A 22,320-nucleotide genomic window follows, 5' to 3' on the forward strand; every position below is an offset into this window, starting at 1 on the left:
GTTAGCCTAATTTCTCCCAGCTGTGTCTCCCTCCTGTTGCCCATTCCCTGATTACTCCCTGTGTATTGTCAAGAGGAGAAATGTTTTACTGCTATTATTTGCTGCTATTTTTATAATCATCATTACCATTTCATTATTAATAGTGATGTTGCATGCAGATGCATTCAGATGTTCAAATATATTGGTATTATATTTGTCTTTATTACAAGTCCAGCAAGAACCACCTTAAACTGTTGAGTTGAATCTATAATTTTAAAGGCTTTTGAATGTTTTTATATTCTTACACATAGTCTTCAGTGGGTGAGAAACTGAGTGCAGGGACAGGAAATATATTCTGTGTAAAGACAGGAAGTTACATGTGTTTGAAGTTGCATGCTTCTGCAGAAGTGAAACCGAAAGCAGAGTCTAAGTGCAAGTTAAGAGTAGGGTGTCTTTTATGCATTTATCTTTGATTAAGCTTTAAGTAGTTGTATTAGATTGAAACATTTGTTTTATATATTTTACATGTAAGTCAAGATCATTACACACAGGATGGCCTTAGCCTGGTTGCCTAAGTTGAGGTCAACTAAGGTTCAGAGAGCACATGCAGCGTGCACGCACAGACAGACGAGACATACACACACAGAGTTTCAGTTGTGCTGGCCTTCTGTCTAGTGAAAAGGTTACAAGGTGTAGCTGATGAAGTGAAGGGTGAACCAGAGGGCAGCAGAAGCTGACATATACATACACATATTAGATAGACTCCTTTGAGTAGGTAAGAAGTCGGGGTGCGTACGTGTTAGTCTGTTCCAGGAAGTACATCAGATGTCCCAGAGATAAGCGACAGCGGAGGCGAGCGTCCGAGGATGGAGACAGGAAGCACCTGGCTTCGACGCGAAGATGATGTTCTGTTTAAAACTATGTTAAAAGTTGTTGACAGAACATTTGTGGTTTTGAGTTGACGTATGCTGTATTGTGTCTGAGAGGGGGGGGGAGCAATATCACCCCCAACCCTATAAAACCTTTGTCTGACTATTGTAAGGTAGTTCGACGCTGAAATCTGCACAGCGTTCGGACTCACACATGTGTTCATTAAAATGTCGTCTAATTGCACCCGGCCGGATCTGTGGTTATTTTTGAATTCCCCCTCAACATTTTTGAACCTTAACAGTATATAAGCCCCGTGTTTTCCTGTGCTCTCTGTCACGTCGTACTCTCAACATGCTGTGTGTTGTCTCATGCTCCTGTTTAGTTTTTCCTCTTCCAGTGTATCAGTCCTTAGTTCCTCTGTCCAGAGTTTTGTTTTGTTTTTTGGTCAGTTTAATTTATTATGAGGTTTTTTCCCAGCAATAAAGCTGTGCTTTAAGTTTAAAGTCCTGTCTCCGAGAGTCCTGCATTTTGGGTCCTTGGCATATGAAAGCTGAGCAGCACTACAATAGCTAGAAAGCTGTATTAAAGAGTTGTTTTTGTGTGTGTTTGGGTTTGTTTGTTTTTTACCGATTATAGATGAAACATTTCCAACTTACATGACACAGTCAGTGTGATGATATCACTCCACTCTGAGAAGAAATAGTCCCTTCTGCCCCGGCAGCTGTATCCTCCACTGTCAGACTCAGTAGCTCTGATGATTCTGTATTCATTGGATGTTGGAGGTGTGTTTAACTTGGCTGCTCTCCATTCATACGTCCACTGAGCTCCTTCACCTCCCTGAATCTCACATCTGACAGTGACTGTCTCACCGCTGTATATCTGAGTCCAGGATGGCTGCAGGGTCACAGTGGGCTTATTGAGAACTGGTCACAAAAGATTTATAAAAGAGAAGCATAAAATCATCAGAGAAATATTAAGAATATATATTTCATAATAATGGTAAATTTGTTGATTTCTACTTAAGAATGGACCTGCACAAAAAGAAAAAGATAATTTTGTGTTCATTTAACAGATGGAGAAAAACAGTGAGGCTGTGAGGAGTGATTGACTGTATGACTGCCTTTTCTGGTCTCACTATGACCGCGGGTTTATCTAAACCAGTCATTCTCAAACCGTGGGCTCCTTCTAGCGATACACAGGAAGTCTCCAAAAAAAATATTGTAAAGATTAAATAATATACCATGTTCTGACTGGGGGATTTCTGAAAAATTAAACGTACAGTCTGCTATCACTTCAGACATAAATGACAACAGAAAAGTAAAGAGGAGTGACGTTTGTAGGGTTACTGGAGTTGGGCTAGCTGGTATATAATGATGTGATAATCCATCCACAATACGTGGTTTGTCATTAACATACTGCTGCATGGGCTGGGCTGTAGTTCGTAAGGTTTTAAAAACAGCTTTAAAACGTGCTGCTGAAGAATAGTGGTAATAAAAACCGAGAGAGGTCGACAGTGATCACTGACTGTTTTAAGGGGCTTGTTCAGATTAAATAGAACAAGATACAAAGCAGTAAAACCTGTTTAAAAACACTACAGCCTTAATAAACGCAGAGTAGTTTTGCCACCGAAGCAGGGTTCATATTTGATCACTTTAAGACCAGATATCCCGCCTGCTGTGAATGTTTTTAATGCAGTACAGTTGTTATAATTATAGCTTGTCACATCCTGTTTATGACAGTAAAAATAAATGACATTAATGTAAGAAATAAAATTGTCTTGTGTAAACTGTATATTGTGTTAAATAGGCCTATACTACTGTCATTTTTAATAGAAATGAGTAATTACTCTGCAAGTGACAGATCAGATTGTGTTACAAAATCAAACTCGCTCTGATTTATTATTCATTGAAAGACAAATATCAGATAAAACAGTTTTGAATTTCTTATCATCTCTGTTTGACTTTTCATTAATATTTTAATAGTTTCATGCACTGAACAACATCTTTGATTTCTTTTGGAGTGTTATCATGAATTTGTAAAATGTTATTTGGCCATTGTTGCAGGTCTATGAATTATTTAAAATGGAAATAATAAATCACTGTAAATAACTTTCAGTCACTTTGAATGTGGGAACCTTGTCACTGATGACTGACAATCAGTGTTTGGTGAAAGGCTTTTTATCTTCTTTTTCCCAAACAATCACAGGGTTTTTGAATAAGTTTTCAATAGTAGTAAAGAAAATACAAAAATAGTACTATTAATAGTTCTAGTTTTTTATATTACTATTAAAATAGTACTATTTAATAGTATTAAAATGACTTTATAAACCCTGATGATAACAAATAGTCTGGGTGTAAGAATGATAAACCTCTCCCACTCCAACAGAAATAAACGATACCATTCAGTGTACTGTAACTATTAAAATATGATTTTCTGATTTTCACAGAAATAAATAGTCTCCAATAAAATGATCTATATTAAAGTCTGTGGTTGAGGTTATAAATCAGCTGACGTAAATGTAAACATTAAAACAGGAAACTTCAGCATGAATCATGGTCCAACTTACATGAAACTGTCAGTGTGAAGGCATCACTCCATCCTGTTAAGAGATAGTCACTGCTACCCCGACATCTGTAGTCTCCACTGTGGGACACTGAAACTCTGCTGATCCTGTATTCACTGGATGTTGGAGGGCTGTTTGTGTTGGGTGCTGTCCATTCATATTTCCACGCCTTTCCTTCACCTCCCTGAATCTCACATCTGAGAGTGATTGTCTCACCAGTGAACATATGAGACCAGCTGTGCGGTACCGTCACATTGATCCTATTGGAAACTTTTCACAGTAAAATTCCTCAGTTAGGACATAAAAGGAATGAATGAACATTTTTATAATCCCTGTAGCTGAAACTCCTCCTGCTGGCTGATTGAAAATGGAAAAGAAAAATAGTTTCTATAAAAAGGCCGATTAACAAGCGTGAGAAGTTCGCAGCTTGAAATCCTAACAGAACAAAAATAGATGCAGAAATCTGGAATGAATGTTTTATGTTCACCTTTCTGTTCAGATCAGTAATTTTAAAACAGCTGAACTCATTTTAAGCATTTATACTCTGATTCAAATATATACAAGAGGATGGAGTGGTGTCCAGTAACAAGGAAAGGCAAGGAAATACTAAATCATTAAAAGCATCATTTACTATTATTTCCATTTCTATTTGTGGTGGGTGTGGTTTGTGGCTCAGGTGCAGGGGACCGGTCAAGCCGGGGGAAGTCATCTGATCACACGTCCCCTTATTTCAGTAGGACGTTGGGGCCTGGACGGGAGAAAGGAGTCTGGAGCTGTGCCATAGTGACAGGCACGGAGACGAGTAAAAATCATGTATTTCATGTGTGATTATTGCTTCACAGGTCATGATGATGGTGACAACTGCAGCTGTGGTTCTAGGTCACGTGTCTACAGAGCCACAAACAACCAGTACAGAGGTCTGATCGCCCAGTCATTGAATCTACAAAAAATGTGCTGCTCACATCTGTAGCTCATACCTAAACATAGCAAACCATTTTGTTTCAGTCATTAAATATTAAACTATTATTATTGTTATAATTGTCTCATTGTTTCTCTCTCACAGAAAAAGATGTTTGATGGTCTCAGAACATGAAGTTCTTTACACCCTCGCTGTGTTTCGCCCTCTTCACTGATCCTCAGTCAGTCCTGTTAATGATCACTTAAGAATCATGAGCACCAGAGAAATCTTTATTAAACTATCTCTCATCTCTGAGCTGACTCTTCAGAGTATCTTCAGAATCATTCAAAAAGGTTTCTATGACAGCTCCACAGCCATTGGTCAGGATGGCCTGTGAAATGAGCCTATCACCTAGAGTGATGTCACTCTGTCCAAAAACTGTGATTGATAACAGCAACCTGAGCATCAGGAGCCAAAACACAAAACATGTTTATGAATGACTGAAACAAACATTTAATTTCTGACTGATGAACATATTAAAATAAATAATTTTAACATATTATAAAAACATATTATAAAAGAAATAACATTTTTATTCAATATTATAATCCCGTTGTTTATTATGACAGCTTAATTACAATAAATAACTTGACCAGTTGGGGCCATAAATCACTTTGTGACATAAATTTATATCATAATAATATCCCTCTCTGATCTCCTCCAAGTTTTGGAGAATCCATGTTGTTTTATTTCATATGACATTTTTAAACTCACCAGTTTCCTGAATGATGACTGGATCACTTTGTGCTATGAGTGAAGTTATGTCTGTTCTCCATCCTCTGCATTGGTATTTTCCTCCTTTAGAGATCCTGATCACTTTATCTGATCCAACAGCTTCTGTGGACTTCACTGCAGATGAGGTTTCTCTGACCCACTCATATTTTAAGTCAGCAGAGTGTTTCACATCACAGGTCAGTGTCACACTGCCCCCTGCTGGTATGATTTTGCTGTCTGCTATTAAAGTGATCTTCACTCCATGTCCTGTAATTAAGAAATAAAAGGAAATGGGGAAAAAAAACATACAGTTAAAGTATTTGATGTAAATTAAGTGAAAAAGTACCCAACTCAACTAGAAGTTAATGGAGTTACATGTTAGACAGCTTCTAATTTCAATTTTTAGCATAAAACCATCAAACATGGGAATATTTGATGAAACTAAAAATGGATGTAGAAATCTGGAGTGTGTCGTGATCCTGGGTCTGATTTTGTATTTCTGAGATTTTTAGGTTAAATTTTTTGTTTATTCATCTTTGTAGTTTTGTTTATTGAACTTCATTTATTCTTGAGTATTTTTGGAGTCTTTAGTTCTTCTTATAATTTAGTCTGAAAGTTGAATTTGTTCCCTCTGTGTTTCCTGTCTCATCCTCCAGTGTCAGTTCCACTTTAACTTAATTATTGTATCTGTTTCACTGTTTACTTATTAATCCAAACTCCCTGTTTTATTTTGGTAATTTTCATTTCCTGTTCTATTTTGGTAGTCATTTGTTTATTGTGTCTTATGTTGCATTTTCTTCCCTTTGTGTGTGTGTGTGTGTGTGTGTGTGTGTGTGTGTGTGTAAAGTTTCCTTTTTTCTTATGACAGGATAAATACTTTTTTTTGTGCACGGTTTAGATCAATAACTTTAAACAGCTGTATTATGTTCAATTATTTATCCTGTAATTAAATATAAAACACAGAACTTAATTTTCAGAGGCAATCAAAGCTTACAAACACTGCATTAAGAGGTTACAGAAATGATTCTTCATTATAGAGCAAAGATGAGGTCACATTATTCACTGTTTTTTTACGTTTGCTAGTTTTTCAACATGAATTTCTTAAACGTTAGAGAACCCAAATTGTTTTATTCCAGAATAAAATTTTAGACTCACCAGTTTCCTGAATGATGACTGAGTCACTTTCTTTTATGAGTAAATTTGTCCCTTTTATACGTCCTCTGCAGGTGTAGATGCCGGCTTCAGAGGTCACCAGTTCTCTCTTTGATTCACCAGTTACTCTGGTCTTCTCAGAGTTGAAACGGGGTTCTCTTAACCAGTCATATTCAAAGTCAGCAGAGTGTTTTACATCACAGGTCAGTGTCACACTGCCCCCTGCTGGTATGGTTAATCTGTCTGCTGTCAGAGTGGGCTTCACTCCAAGTTCTGTCATTTAGAAAAAGATCAAAACTACAAAATCGTTGCTCTGAATGTTTGATGCAAACTTAAATAATGTGAATCATCTATTGGAGTTTTTGCAGCCACACAATTCAACACACTGAACATCTACACAGACTTTTGGAGTGACATGTTAGACAGCTTCTAATCAAAACACCAAATGAGGGATGAAGGTAACAAACTCTATGCTGAGCTCAGAGCAGCATTTGGTTACCATGTTTGATATTGGATTTTCCTTTAAGTTGTCATCTGTGTGGAGCTTTTGATAATTAGCATATTTATAACTCCAAGAGGTAATCCAAAAAAAAAAAAATCCCACTATATAATCCAGCATACATCCCAAAAGTATCACTCAGTGAGATAATCTGCGCTACACACACTGTTGATATTTTCAGATCAGATAAACATGAAAAGAAAATCCACATGTATGAAGCCACAGCTCTTCAGTAAATATACAGTTTGTATCGTGGGTGTGTGTTTGAGTGCTCACACACTTAACATGGTTATATTAACATTTTAACCAATAATCTCAATGAAATGTTTGGTTTATGATACAAAATATATCACAGAGGACGTCATTTAGAGCAACACAGGAGAAGCTAAATACTAGTTAAGATCAACACGTATGATATAAATGGAAGAAAAAACTATTTCTCACCTTCAGTGTTTCCATGTTTGACTGTACTGAGCACTAAAATAATGAATGAAGCATCATCAGACATTATACAACTGACAAAATCACAATAAATATATAAACTGAGGCTTTTTAAAGGTAAATCTTCAGATGGCACAGTTATTACTCATCACCAAATTTATGTGTTTCTATTGGCTGTCAAACAGGCTGAAACATAAAAAAAAAAAAAGATCTAGTCTGCTGTGTTGAAGCTGTCAGGTAAACAGGTTAAAGCAGTGATACACTGTAATTGTCACCAGTGAGAAACATTTTCCTTCATCGCTGCCATTCAAACAGTAAAGGTGTGTATTGTACTCACAGAATAACCCCAGCAAACAGAGCAAAGAGTGCCCCATCCTCACGTCCAGCCCTGCACGCTGATCTGCATCTAATCTCAAAGTGTTCGACTTTGCATTGATAATAAATGCAGAACAAAGAGAAGCTGCACTTAATGTAGATAAGACCAGAGTTTATATTCAGCTCCTCCTTCTATCACCTCTCTGTGCTTCCTTCCTTTTACACCAACCTCAAACAGCTCCTGTAGCTTTGACCACAGCAGTCGTGTGACGTGTTCACATTTCCTGTCCACTGCAAACATTTAAGCTTCTTTCCTCTTTTGTGTTCCTACCTTTCTCTGTGATATACAAAGGTGTTCTGTTGCTTAGTTACTGACACACTTTGCAGGTCATAGTGTTAGTTTTGAGTTTTAATGATAGATAGGTAGACTGGTAGTGAACTGTTTCCTTTTTTTTCTTTTCAATGAGACATATTTTGTCTTTTTTCTTCTTTCTCTGACCGTGGCTCAGGGGGTTGGGAAGCACATCTGTAACTGGAAGGTCACCGGTTCGATCCCTGTGCTCTCTGTCCTGGTCGTTGTGTCCTTGGTCAAGACACTTCACCTGCCGCCTACTGGTGTTGGCCAGAGGGGCCGATGGCGTGATATGGCAGCCTCGCTTCTGTCAGTCTGCCCCAGGGCAGCTGTGGCTACAACTGTAGCTTGCCTCCACCAGTGTGTGAATGAATAGTGGAATTGTAAAGCGCTTTGGGTTCCTTGAAAAGCGCTATATAAATCCAATCCATTATTATTATCTTTGTTGTCGTGTCCTGCCTCCACGCTTCAGTATCACAACTACAGATTCACTGAACTGTCTCACTGAATGTGAGCCAATTTGTCTTTGTCTCCTCTAACAGAAGAATATTTGACCGACATTCATCAAATTTCTTTTCATCTTCTTTAACAGAGTTTGTTGCTTGGCTTTTTCTGCTCACGTTAAAGAACCTGATGTATACAGACACACATGCAGTGCACGGATTAACCACCGGGGATCAGTAATTCATGCAGAGCACTCAGCTGAGACATCCAACATGGCTGACATCAGTCAACGAGCCTTCAACAATTTCTCAAAGATATTTTTACCAGTTTTCCAAAAGGTTTGAACATTGTAAAAGGAAACTCTTCTATTTTATTTTTTTATTTTAAGAGAGACAATTTTCTGCTTCTAGCATGAGAAAAACTTTTCACAGCTTCTCTCGATGCCCACATAGTCCGTCATCACCACAATGATGCTACTTTAGTCTGTTTTCACACATTGTCCAGCATGATTAATTATTACTGTTATTCCAGCACAGGCACATCATATAAACATGTGTCATACACACAGAGGTCAAAGTGAAATTCATACTGTGCTCTTTGTCTGAATTCCTTGTTAACTCTCTACTGTGAGCTGATAACATAAAACTAAACATCAGATACACTGAAGACTTCAGGCTGAAACCACAGGCTGCATTTCCTCTGTTCATGGTGACCCAACCAGAAACCATGAGGCCTGTCAGTGGATAAAAATAAGCCTGTGGGAGAATAGATGGTGACCACCAACAGTCTTTCACACACATGTAAGCTGCTCAGAAGAGTAAAGATGTTATTCTTTGCAGTTTGATCTTGTAATACTGTTTGATATTGCTGCTTCAATAAGACATAATCAATACATTTCTGTGCAGGTCTGAAATTATTAGAATTTTCTTTAAGTGTTTTAAAAGTTTTACATCCATCAGAAATATACAACATTTTCCATTTGCAAAGAGTTTTAAGAGGTTAACTCAAAAACAAACACAGGTCAGAAACAGTCTGCCCTGGTGCTCAGTGGCTTTAACGCAGCTTGGATGGTAACACCAGACTCCAAATACTGTTTGTCTTTCATCCTCAGTGCAGAATTTCTGTTTCCTTTAAAAACTCTAAACTCCTCTCACACCACCATTCTTGACCCCCTGCAATAAAACCTCTAAACTTCCTGCTTCTGTATCTTAGTTTAAGGATTTCTCCAGCTCCCTTGAATCCACTACATTTCAATAAAAATATTCTGTATTACACTTTCCTACAAGCATACATAATTAATTTTTATTCCTGTGAACCTTTCTTAACCTATTTCTTCTCTTGTGTTTCTCTCTGATGTCTTGACTTGATCCATCCTGTCTTTGCCTTTGTGTCCCACCTGTGCTGCCATTTCTTTTGAATTTTTAACAGTAGTGGGGGTTTTTACCAGTTTACCTCCATGTTTTCTTTAAATCTCCTCTGTGTTTTTTTTTTTTTACATTTCAATTAATTTAATACTCACATGTGCTTGTATGGAGATAAATCTAATGTCATCCATTCCTCCAGCAGGTGAGGATACAGCAGGAGTCCTTCATACAGTAAATCTGTTTGAAGTGTAACGATGTAAGCTAGTAACACTGAAACTGCATCTGAGTAAATCAAAACAAACTTTCTTCAGACGTTTTTATGCAGAATGAGAAAAATGCAAATGGAGTCATTGCAAGTATGTAAAACCTGGTGCTCTATATATGTGTTCATGTTTATTGTTAAAACATATCAACCCCATTGTTGCACTTATAATCGATTAAATACATGATAAAACATGATGTTACTTTAATATTTACCACTTCATTAAATCAAAAGGGAACACAGGACTGTATTCAGACCATAAAACATCAGAACATGGTTAAAAATGAGATTTTACTAGAAAGGAAAAAGACTAAATCAACAAATTATTTACTAATGATGACAGGACAAAGTAAAGGGTGATAGCATAGTTATTGTTGCTCACCTGCTTTATAAGTCAAGGTCATGATTGATAGTGAGGAGGGAAACCCATCTACAGCACATACAGTTGAGTTATTAGAGCACATGATCAGCAGTGTTTATGGTGATTTTGCAGAGGAAAATGCCAAGCTAGCTCAACCCAGCTGGTTAAGTTTATACCTGAGTGAGCAGGACCCTGACCTGTGCCCCGTGTCGTATTAATGAATTGTAATACTGCTACTTCTCTGAGTCATGTTTCCTATGATTGATGCAGAGCTTTAGTGCTCTGTGATGTTCTGTCTCTATGCAATCTTTTATATGAGATTTATCACATGTACAAGTTCTCTTTTCCTTTGACTGCATCCTGTGACAGCAGCACACAGAGAGCTTCTCTCTGTAAATGTTCTGCTTCACAGTCCTCTGTGTCAGATACATGCAGACTGCTGTCATGCTCTGTACTGTTAGTGACCACTGTGCAAATCATACTCACATCTGTTTATTTCAGGTTTGCATGATAACACAGTTACAATCTGCTTGTGTTGTTAGTCTGTGAATAATCTCATACAGGAAACAAAAATCAGACATAAACATAAAATATTCAAATGCAAAAAGATTTTATTTCTACCTTCTAACTACAGAAGCATAAAATAATCAAAGAGACAAAAATATAATTGAAATAAGTTCATATTTACTGCCTATGATATAATTCTTATTTATATAATGTACGAGATCTTTAGACAAACACAGTTAAAGTATTTGTTGGTCCCATATCAGTATTTACTTGTGAAACACTGCAAACTTTAAGTTGTGCTGTCAGATACTAAAGATCAAATATTTCACACTTTGTTCTCACTGCTGTTGGAACATGTTAGATACATTCAAGGTTTATTACAAAATCTTTATAAAAAATAACCAAAGATAAAAAGCATGAATATTAAATATGAATACACCTCCATTTGTTTTATACTAAAAGACAGCAATATGTCTATATGATATTATGAATTAATATTGTAACTGTACATAAAGCTGAGCATGTCTGATATTTGGGGAGCAGAGGAGCAAGAGTGGCTTCATAAAAAGCTTCTTCTTGGCTTTGCTGCTACAGCTCTCCTCACTGACCTGTAAGACAAGCACAAAAAGACAAAGTGATTTCCAACATGTAAAGATATTATGAGCTGAAGACATTTAATAATGTGAAGAATAAATCAGCCTGCATGGCAGCAGAATTACTGAGAGAGCTTCCTGATGTGACTTCAGAATAAACTGCTGCATCAGCTGCAGGACTTGATTTTCCTGTGAATGAAGAGAAGATCATTGAAAACAATAATATCATTAACCAGGAGGAAACTGGATGTCTCCACTAATGCAAAGATAGAATTAGATTTTATTAACCAAGTAAGTAGTACGCATGAATACGTAAATATAAATATTAAAATAAACAGATTTACATTTTAAGAGCAGATAAACATGATGTAAGTAAGTAAGTAAGTAAAATTTTATTTATATAGCACATTTCTAGATAAAAGATCACAAAGTGCTTCACAAGGTATAAAACAAAAACAGTCCAAAGTTGTTTGGAAAATGTGTTTTTAGCTGTTTTTTAAAAGTAATCAATGAGTCTGCAGATCTTAAGTTCTGAGGAAGAGAGTTCCACAGTCTGGCGGCCACAGTGGCAAAAGCGCTATCACCCTTGGTTTTCAGCCTAGTATGCTGAATAACAAGTAGGCCCTGATCACAAGACCTCAGGGACCTACTAGGGACATAGGGCTGTAAAAGTTCAATGATATAGGCTGGTGCTTGTCCTTGAAGAGCTTTAAATGTCAGAACCAGTATCTTAAAATGGACTCTGAATTCAACGGGGAGCCAGTACAGCTGTATAAGCAACGGTGTCACATGAGAGTACTTAGATGTTCTTGTCAGAAGCCTTGCTGCAGCATTTTGGACAATCTGCAGACGCTCCAGGGAGTTTTTGTTTAGACATGTAAACAGTGAATTACAGTAGTCCAATCGTGATGAAATGAATGCATGAATAACAATCTCCAGTTCAGTATGAGATACTATAGGGCTCACTTTAGAAATGTTTCTTAAATGATAGAAGCAGGACCGAACCAGAGATTTGACGTGGACATCCAGGGTAAGAGCAGAATCAAAGGTTACCCCTAGGTTCCTGATAGACGATTTCACAAATGTTGAAAGAGGACCAAGAGCATTCATTATGTTAGGTACATGTCTGTCTGGAGCACATACAAGGACTTCAGTCTTTTCTTCATTAAGTTGGAGGAAGTTGTCAGCCATCCAACCTTTGATAGTTTCTAAGCACACATTTAGAATCTGTAGCTTAGAAACATCTTCAGGTTTAAAAGACATATATAGCTGGATGTCGTCTGCGTAGCAGTGGTAGCGAATGTCCTCAAAAGGGCTCAAAACATGCTGAAGAGGAAGTACATATATTAAAAACAATAAGGGCCCCAACACAGAACCTTGTGGCACACCATAGGACAGGGACGTGGAAGATGACCTGTACTTAGAGACCGCCACAGAAAAGTATCGTTCATAGAGATACGAGGAGAACCACTCTAAGGCAGACCCAGATACACCAACCCAGTATTTCAGCCTTTCAAGCAAAATGTAATGGTCAACGGTGTCAAAGGCTGACGTGAGGTCCAACATTAGGAGCACATAACACTTTCCCGCATCGTTTTGCATCAGAATGTCACTGGAAACTCTAAGAAGGGCTGTTTCAGTAGAATGAGCTCTACGAAAGCCAGACTGAAATTTGTCAAAGAGATTATGTTTGTCTAAAACTGCTGTAAGCTGCTTAGCCACAACCTTCTCTAATATCTTAGCAATTAACGGTGATGAACAATATTCAGTGGAGATGATGGCAGACTTTGCTCACCTTTGTTGTTCTTGGCTTTTTCTTTTTTGGGCTGTTTGACCTCAGCATACATCAGACTGTCCTCTAAAAGAGACGTCAGAGCTCAGGACACATTTGTTCAGCACAGATATGATGACAAGAACATTACTACAGAGTAAAAACATGAGAGAAACTATTTAGTTTGGGGACATATAGATGGACAATACCATACTGTACAATAACAATATCATTCTGTATATGAAGCAGACAAACTTACACTAAACTCTGAACGGCCCTCGATGTGTATAAGATTCAACTCTGCTGATGTGTAGTGGTCGTATGTAGTAGCTAAGCTTGGTAAGTGAATAACTAAACTCCATGTTGACCTATAATTACCTGCAATATAATGATGTGATGACACATTCAAGTACAAACACTGAATGAGACTGTTGTGACTGTACCTGCAGCTCCCGTCTTCACCTCAGAGTAAACAGCACTCTGCTCTGGTTTATGATGCTTCCCTGTTAAGATGATCAGATTAATTAAAATAATTAAAACATTTTAAACACTTTAAAAACTTCCCAGACTTTTTTCTACACTGAGTGTTTTGTGTACTCACTCTTCTTTCTAAGGTTTTGAAGTTTAATAAGAGAATATGTGACGTCTCGGGGTTCATCTGTACCTGAAATATAAAAATGTTTGTAAACACATCACATTTAATTTCATTAGTTGTGTTTAAGTCAAATCCAGGACTATCAGATATTTTCAGAGCATGAACCCATCATGGTGTTACTGTTTGTGTTGTTCTGATATGAAACAATAACATTTGTGGATTCTTTCAGTCGAGTTAAAGATACAATCAGGTTGTAAAATCCTGTTTGTTTCTGATCTTTTGTGCATGTAGTCAGTTGGTTATTTGGATGTTTGTCCAACTGGATTTTGATAAATGTTCTTTGAAAAACTGCTGAGCACAAACTGAACCTGAGAAATGTTCCTGTTAATGGAGACTGAATGAAAAGTCAATATTAATAATGATAATAAAGATCGGTTTAAGTGCTGACCAGGATGAAGAGAGTTGTATTCATGAGTTTCATTCTGGTTGACTCCATGATTTGTGGAGGAGCCCGGACTGTGACTCTCAGACTGGATCCACCTGAAACATGAAATAAACACAATAAACTCAAAAGTAACTGATGTTTGTTTAAAATAATAATAAAAAGTATTTTACCAACCTGGTGAAGCAGGAATCTGTGAAAGAGACAAATGTTATTACACATGTTTGTGATGTTTTATTTTGTGTCATGAGATCAGAATACATGTATATGTGTGAATAATTAAAGTCCATGTAGTAAATAAACTCTCTGATACAGCATGAAAAGAAGAGGCTCTTACACTTGGACCGTCTGCAGCGATACAACAAGAGCAGGAGAATAATAATGAGAGAGACTCCACAAACCAGTCCAACAATCAACCACACAGGAGATGAAGAGCTGTCAGCTCCTGACACAGTTACTGTAACAACAAACAATAAAGTTTAATTATATTTGATATTTTATAAGATAATTTTATAATAAATCCAGTTCATCGATTTTCCTTGACTTGAAACCACTTTGAGTCAACTCCTGTCATTTTTAAATGACTTGACTCACAACAGTAAACACATCAGCACAATCGAGTCTCTTAAAATGTTGACTTCAGTAAATCTGCTTTACAAACTTTTACTATATAAATATGTCAAACATGTAAAATCTTAATATAAAGAAACAAAAACTGATGTTTACATTGAGATTTTCTGTTTCCTGTCAGAAACTGTCAGCATGACTCTGCTCTGTGGTTTGATGTTGTGACTCCTGTTCTACACTACTTGCAGTGTTACTTGTAGAATTGCTGCAGAACTAATTGTGAATTTATGCTGATTTGGAGATTTGCTGAAAGTGGTTGTTTCACATTCATAATCCTACCTAGTCTCCCCTCCTTGGATCACATTCCTGACACTGATTCTCTAGACTCCACATTTTACATGACTATTCATGTTCAACCATTATTACAATGTCAAAGAGGTTACCATGAGATGTAATTGTGTTTGACCTTCATATTAATCCTCAATCATCAATCTATTCAACATTGATGCAGAATCTAAACTCACCAGTTTTGTTAATCTGAACTTCTTGGCTGTCCTCTGTGTAGTAAACTGGGTTTCCTCTTCCTCCTCTGCACCTGTAGAGTCCTTCCTGTGAGACACTGATTTGTCCATTTGAGTGGAAAACTGCATCTTGTGTGGTCAGGGCTTCAGAGGATTTCTCACCTCTGTACCAGTAGTATTTCCATCCAGATGATGATGATGATGGGTTCACAGAGCAGGTCAGGGTCACACTGCCCCCTACTGGAACAGATGTGTTATCAGCTCTCAGTGTGGCCTTTGGTTTATCTGCAGTTCAGTTTAGAAAAAGAACAAAAGTAAATGACTGAATCGTGTACACAGATGTTCACTGTTCATAAACACAAACTACATCTTTCTTGGCTGCTACCTCAAAGCACATTGTGTGCTGTCGGTCCTGCGTGCTGCATAACAACATTCAATATTTAGCATTTACTGTTATTTACACTTAGCTAGATTAATGCAATCGTGTTGTGTTTATTATGTTGCTCTAAATTTTTTTTGCTTGTTTTCTCTCAACAGGTGATCTGGGAGATTTTTTTTCTTTTTTAGTGTCCTTTCTCACTGTCCCTCTTCCCCTCTGCTTTTGTTTTCCTTCATCTTTCTTTCTCCCTTTCCTATCCCCCAGCCATGTCTGTCCCATCTGTAACAACTGAAAATGAAATGAAATGAAATTAAAACAAAGGTTGATCAAATGGACCAATACGGCAAGGCCTTGATGAGTAAATCTGTTGGGTATCTGTGTTCAGACATCAATTCTGACGGCTAAAGAAACGGGACAGGCAAAAAAAAGGGGAAAAAAGTAAATGACTCAATCGAAACAGTTTAAATAACTAGATGGAAATTGGTGAACATCACCAAATCTTGGTGATCTTGAAGAGATACTAACTGTACAATCGTTTTGATCGACGCTGTGAAAGTTATATTTTCTTGGCTCTCTTTAAAAAGTACTTGAAGATTGATTAATAAGCTGGTCCGTCTTTAGGACCCTGGAGTTTAAAGATATCAATCTCAATAAGCCTCCTGCTAAAGGTGAGTGGAAGTGACTCAGAGTTGTGAGAATGTTAATCATAGAAACAGTACCATTATTTTTGGTGGTATGTCTGTGTGTTTATTTATTTTAAAAGATGGCAGTATTTGATCAGGTGATAGTTCAGAATTACTTTTATTCTTTTTTTATAGAAATTGTAGATCAATTGTTATTTGTTTGAATATATTATTTATTTATCCTGTTTATCTCATTATTGTCCTCATTATTGTCCTCAGGTGATGGAGCAGCAGGTCAGCATTGGCGTCTCTATACCAGCTGAAAGTTGATGACACAAAGTGGTGACAAACTGTCTACAATGAGGCTACTATCAGCTGCAGCTCTTTGTCTGACTAACAATGGAACATGCTTTGTAGACCATTGAATTCATCCTGTGCTGACCATTATGACATTTGTCAAATGGAGATCACACAACAAACATGACTTACTTGATCCTGACAATGTGAAGGCTTCACTCCACTCTGTTGAAGAATATGAGTCATCTCTGCGTCGACTCTTACACATGTAGTCTCCACTGCTGGACTCAGAAACTCTGAATGTCACATCATTATTGTGTGTCCACTGTGTGGGTGTCCTGGGTCCTCTCCATTTATACTCCCACTCAGTGGTTTCACCTCCTTCCTGCACCTCACATGTCAGAGTGATCGTCTCACCTCTGAATATCTGAGGCCAGTTGGGTTGTTGTTTTACAACAACTTTATTGGAAACTGTTTACACATATTAACAGTTGAGATACAAATAGAAACATGAAATCAACACAGAAAACTTCACATTGTATGTTTGATAATCATGAGTGAATGTATATTTCAAACTAAATTACTGAACTCACAGGTTTTCTCAATGGTGACATCATCACTTATATCAGTGTAGTAAACTGGGTTTCCTCTTGTTCCTCTGCAGCTGTAGTTTCCTCCTTGAGATACTCTGATATCTCTGTTTTGTTGATCTCTGATTTGAACTTCAGAGGTTCTTTGGGTTCGTCTGAACCACTCATATTTCCATCCATCAGAGCTCTGCACAGAGCAGGTCAGTGTCACACTGCCCCCTACTGGTATGATTGTTGTTCCTGCTGTCAGTGTGGCCCTGGGATTATCTGCTGTTATGAAAGAGGAAAATTATATAAATATGCACATGATTCCTTAAAATTGCATAAAAACAAAAAATCATAACTAAACACATCAGAAGCTTCTAAGTCAGTGACTCTGGGTAAATGAAAATGCTCTAATGATATTATCGTATAGTCACTTACAAAAAAAGAAAGCTTAAATCCAGCACTGAGGATGTGTTATATGTTGCCCCTAGTAACTTAAGCACATTCATTGTATCACTAGTATGAAACATTAAGAATATATCTACTGGCATCACAAACATCATTCATTAATTTATTCAATTCAAAGCATCACACATCATGTTGTCATTATGATCGCACTGCCTGTGTTACATTTACTTGATGGTGCAGGAGAGCAATGATTCATTCAAAGTCCAGACCTCAAACAGACTGAAATGCATGAGGCCAAACATCTTTCCTGAAAATCTGCACAAAAGAACTGCTACATGATCTGCAGCAGACTGGTGAAACCGACCGAAGTGCAGCCCCTGATAATTGTAGTGTTTCATTTTAAATCGAAGCTTCAAATTATACTCTATTTCCCAGAATGCAACACTGCTCTATTTTTAAAAAGAGATGTTTGCTTCCAGTGGAAACACAAACCCTTAATGCAGGGATAAAGGAAAATCTAAACAGCTTCCTAAGAAAGTCAAAACTCGACAGACAAAAGTTTTTCTATAGTAAAAAAACTTTTTTGTACAATTTGTAAACAGTAATCTGAATCCACATGTAAGATGTGCATTAAAATACATTTATTTATATTTCACAGAGAATCCATCCTCTGTTATTTGGTTTTGTCATTATTTTTTTATACCCAAGTCATACATATGTATCTAGTTATTTTGTGTATTTATTTTGTATATGAAAGCTTTCATTTTCTCTGTAACCTTTGACTTCCCACATGTGTCACTTCCTGTAGTTTTGAAGGAGGCCCTGCTGGGGAGAGATGAGATTATGCTAATGATCCTGTTACAGAGATGTTAAGCACAGTAAAAGTGCTAAAATGGTTCAAATCTTGGTTGATGTATTCAAAGACACTGCTTCTTTTAAAGCTGTGCATGTAGAAGCCCAATCACAAGAAGCTGCTGAACTGAATTAATTTTCATTTAAACAGTGTTGGAGAATAAACTCGCATCAGCAGGCAAAGCAACTGCTGACTCATCTCCTCATTGACACAACACAGTTTGCAGCAACAGTGTAAGTTTAGACCGGCTACACACAGTAAAATGAAATGGCTTCTTTCTTTGGCCTTGATCCCCCAAATTTCATAAACTGTGTCCTGATTTTAATGATTTTAATGTAACTACACTGAAAGACAGACTGAAGAACTGCTGGTATCACTGCTGTGATTGTCCTTTCTGCTCTCAGTGTGGCTCTGACTCTGACTGGCACTAAACACAAGTTTGTGTTTTTTGATGTTGAGTTTAAAACACAAAACAGGAAACTTCAGTTTGATTCATAAACCAACTTACATGAAACTGTCAGTGTGAAGGCATCACTCCATCCTGTTAAGAGATAGTCACTGCTACCCCGACATCTGTAGTCTCCACTGTGGGACACTGAAACTCTGCTGATCCTGTATTCACTGGATGTTGGAGGGCTGTTTGTGTTGGGTGCTGTCCATTCATATTTCCACACCTTTCCTTCACCTCCCTGAATCTCACATCTGAGAGTGATTGTCTCACCAGTGAATATCTGAGACCAGCTGTGCTGCAGCGCCACATCGATCCTGTTGGAAACTTTCCACAGCAAAATTCTACAGTTATGACACAAAAGGAATTAATAAACATTTGTATCATTTCTGTAGCTGAATCTCATCCTGCTGGATGATGGAAATGAAAAGTACTTTCTATAAAAAGGTCAATTAACAAGAGTAAGAAGTTTGCAGAACAACAGAACAAAAACAGATGCAGAAATCTGGAATGAATGTTTTATGTTCACCTTTCTGTTCAGATCAATAACTTTAAAACAGCTGAACTCATTTCAATCATTTATCCACTGATTCAAATATATAAAAGAGGATGGAGTGGTTTCCAGTAACAAGGAAAGGTGAGCAAACACTGCATCACTGAAAACATCATTCACTATTATTTCCATCTACATATAAAATGATATTGAGATATGTAATTGAATGACTCTGTTTGTATTATTATTCTAGAAACAATTCCATCATTAAAAATTCAAAAACAGCGATTTCCAGTTCAGCTCAGTGGGTGAGCAGTATGGTCAGGTTCGTGTCCCGGCCTGCACCCCTTTGCTGCATGTCTTCATTTTTCTCTCTCTCTCACTCGGCTTTCCTGTCTATCTACATTGTCTCTATTCAATAAAAGCTAAAAGGCCTGAAAAAAATCATCTTTAAAAAAATTAGGAGCATTCATGGTTCTACAGAGCCACAATGGGAGGTGTTTGAACGCTGCATACGTGCATCACCTGTTATTATAGGTTTGATTGGCACAGAGGAGGAGCTCCAGGTCACTGAAAGTCGAGCAGGTGAGAATTTCTGTTCACTCGCTCTGGGCGGTCAGACTCCCACAGAGAAGAATGTCTAAGTCTCAGTTTTTACCATTTAAACATGTATGAATAAAATTAAATGTAGACTTCTGGTGAAGCCTGCATCTCCCAGCCTGCATTGTTACCTTTCTGTTGTAAGGACAAGTCACAAATTATGTCCCACTCACTGTTCAGTTATGATTTTCAAATACAAATAAATAGAATATTAAATGATTTTTAAGTGACATAAAAACATGCTTAGGAATGACTGACCCATACATTTAATTTCTAACTCGTTATATACTACATACATTATTATTATTATTATTATTATTATTGTTGTTGTTGTTGTTGTTGTTGTTGTTGTTATTGTTGTTGTTATTACATCATAAAATTATGACAGTTTTATTAGCCCTCATTAGATGCTTGACAGGTCCATAAATTACTTTCAGATTAAATGTTTAAACTCACCAATTTCCTGAATGATGACTGAGTCACTTTGTGCTATGAGTGAAGTTATGTCTGTTCTCCATCCTCTGCATTGGTATTTTCCTCCTTTAGAGATCCTGATCACTTTATCTGATCCAACAGCTTCTGTGGACTTCACTGCAGATGAGGTTTCTCTGACCCACTCATATTTTAAGTCAGCAGAGTGTTTCACATCACAGGTCAGTGTCACACTGCCCCCTGCTGGTATGGTTGTGCTGTCTGCTGTTACAGTAACATTCACTTCATGTCCTGTAATTACGAAATACAAAAACAAAAACAAAACAAAACAAAAAAAAACTGAACATATTTGATGCAAATGAAGTGAAAAAATATCACAACTTAACTGAAAGCTAATGGAGTTACATATTAGAGAGCTTCTAATTTAAATTTAATCATAAAAACATCAAACGTGAATATTTGATGAAACTAAAGAGGATGTAGAAATCTGGAGTGTGTCGTGATCCCGGGTCTGACTTTGTGTTTCTGAGGTTTTTTTAGGTTAAATTTGTTTGTTCGTGTTTGTACTTTTGTTTATTGATCTTAGTTGATTCTTGAGTATTTTATGGCACCTTTAGTTCTTCTTTAATTTAGTCTTTAGTTTAACTTTTTCCTTCAGTGTTGTCAGTCTCACCCTCCTGTGCATTTAGTTCCTCATCTTTCATCACATGACAGGATGAAGAAGTTTGATGTTTTCTTTTCTGCACAGTTCAGATCAATAACTTTAATCAGCTGTATTAGGTTCAATGATTTATCCACTAATTAAATATAAAACACAGAACTAAATTTTCAGAGACAATCAAAGGTCACAAACTCTGCATTAAGAGATTTCATATTTAGAAATGGAGAAACTTTGGAGAATTCAAGCTGTTTTATTCCAGAATAAAATTTTAGACTCACCAGTTTCCTGAATGATGACTGAGTCACTTTCTTTTATGAGTAAATTTGTCCCTTTTATACGTCCTCTGCAGCTGTAGATGCCGGCTTTAGAGGTCACCAGTTCTCTCTTTGATTCACCAGTTACTGTGGTCTTCTCAGAGTTGAAACGGGGTTCTCTTAACCAGTCATATTCAAAGTCAGCAGAGTGTTTTACATCACAGGTCAGTGTCACACTGCCCCCTGCTGGTATGGTTAATCTGTCTGCTGTCAGAGTGGGCTTCACTCCAAGTTCTGTCATTTAGAAAAAGATCAAAACTATAAAATCGTTGCTCTGAATGTTTGATGCAAACTTAAATAATGTGAATCATCTATTGGAGTTTTTGCAGCCACACAATTCAACACACTGAACATCTACACAGACTTTTGGAGTGACGTGTTAGACAGCTTCTAATCAAAACACCAAATGAGGGATGAAGGTAACAAACTCTATGCTGAGCTCAGAGCAGCATTTGGTTACCATGTTTCATGTTGGTTTTTCCTTTAATTTGTCATCTGTCTGGAGCTTTTGATAATTAGCATATTTATAACTCCAAGAGGTAATCAAAAAAAAAAAAAAAAATCCCACTATATAATCCAGCATACATCCCAAAAGCATAACTCAGTGAGATAATCTGCACTACACACACTGTTGACATTTTCAGATCAGATAAACATGAAAAGAAAATCCACATGTATGAAGCCACAGCTCTTCAGTAAACATACAGTTTGTATCGTGGGTGTGTGTTTGAGTGCTCACACACTTAACACGGTTATATTAACATTTTAACCAATAATCTCAATGAAATGTTTGGTTTATGATACAAAATATAACACAGAGGACGTCATTTAGAGAAACACATGAGAAAAAAAACAGTTTCTCACCTTCAGTGTTTCCATGGATGACTGTACTGAGCACTAAAATAATGAAACATCATCAGACATTATACAACTGACAAAATCACAATAAATATATAAACTGAGGCTT

General features: G+C 37.0%; 1 protein-coding gene and 2 long non-coding RNA genes across 3 annotated transcripts in view; all 3 read right to left on the bottom strand.

Moving 5' to 3' along the window:
• The window catches only part of LOC109201621 (uncharacterized), a 65,438-nt gene extending 48,325 nt beyond the window's left edge, over positions 1-17,113 (bottom strand). Inside the window, exon 1 of the mRNA XM_025904371.1 lies at positions 16,762-17,113. Coding sequence (XP_025760156.1) covers positions 16,762-16,837 — 76 coding nt within the window. The 5' untranslated portion in view covers positions 16,838-17,113. The remainder of the gene's footprint in view (positions 1-16,761) is intronic.
• LOC112844749 (uncharacterized) lies at positions 6,292-7,775 on the bottom strand. The gene is made up of 3 exons (XR_003217498.1): positions 7,514-7,775; positions 7,180-7,212; positions 6,292-6,509 (listed from the first exon to the last, which is right to left on the bottom strand). It is a non-coding gene; the product is annotated as an uncharacterized LOC112844749 (long non-coding RNA).
• LOC109201623 (uncharacterized) lies at positions 11,396-13,801 on the bottom strand. The gene is made up of 4 exons (XR_002061678.2): positions 13,747-13,801; positions 13,589-13,648; positions 13,170-13,232; positions 11,396-11,563 (listed from the first exon to the last, which is right to left on the bottom strand). It is a non-coding gene; the product is annotated as an uncharacterized LOC109201623 (long non-coding RNA).
• Positions 17,114-22,320: the final 5,207 nt, after the last annotated feature.

The sequence above is a fragment of the Oreochromis niloticus genome, unplaced genomic scaffold (genome assembly GCF_001858045.2).
Source record: "Oreochromis niloticus isolate F11D_XX unplaced genomic scaffold, O_niloticus_UMD_NMBU tig00001146_pilon, whole genome shotgun sequence".
Taxonomy (NCBI): domain Eukaryota; kingdom Metazoa; phylum Chordata; class Actinopteri; order Cichliformes; family Cichlidae; genus Oreochromis; species Oreochromis niloticus.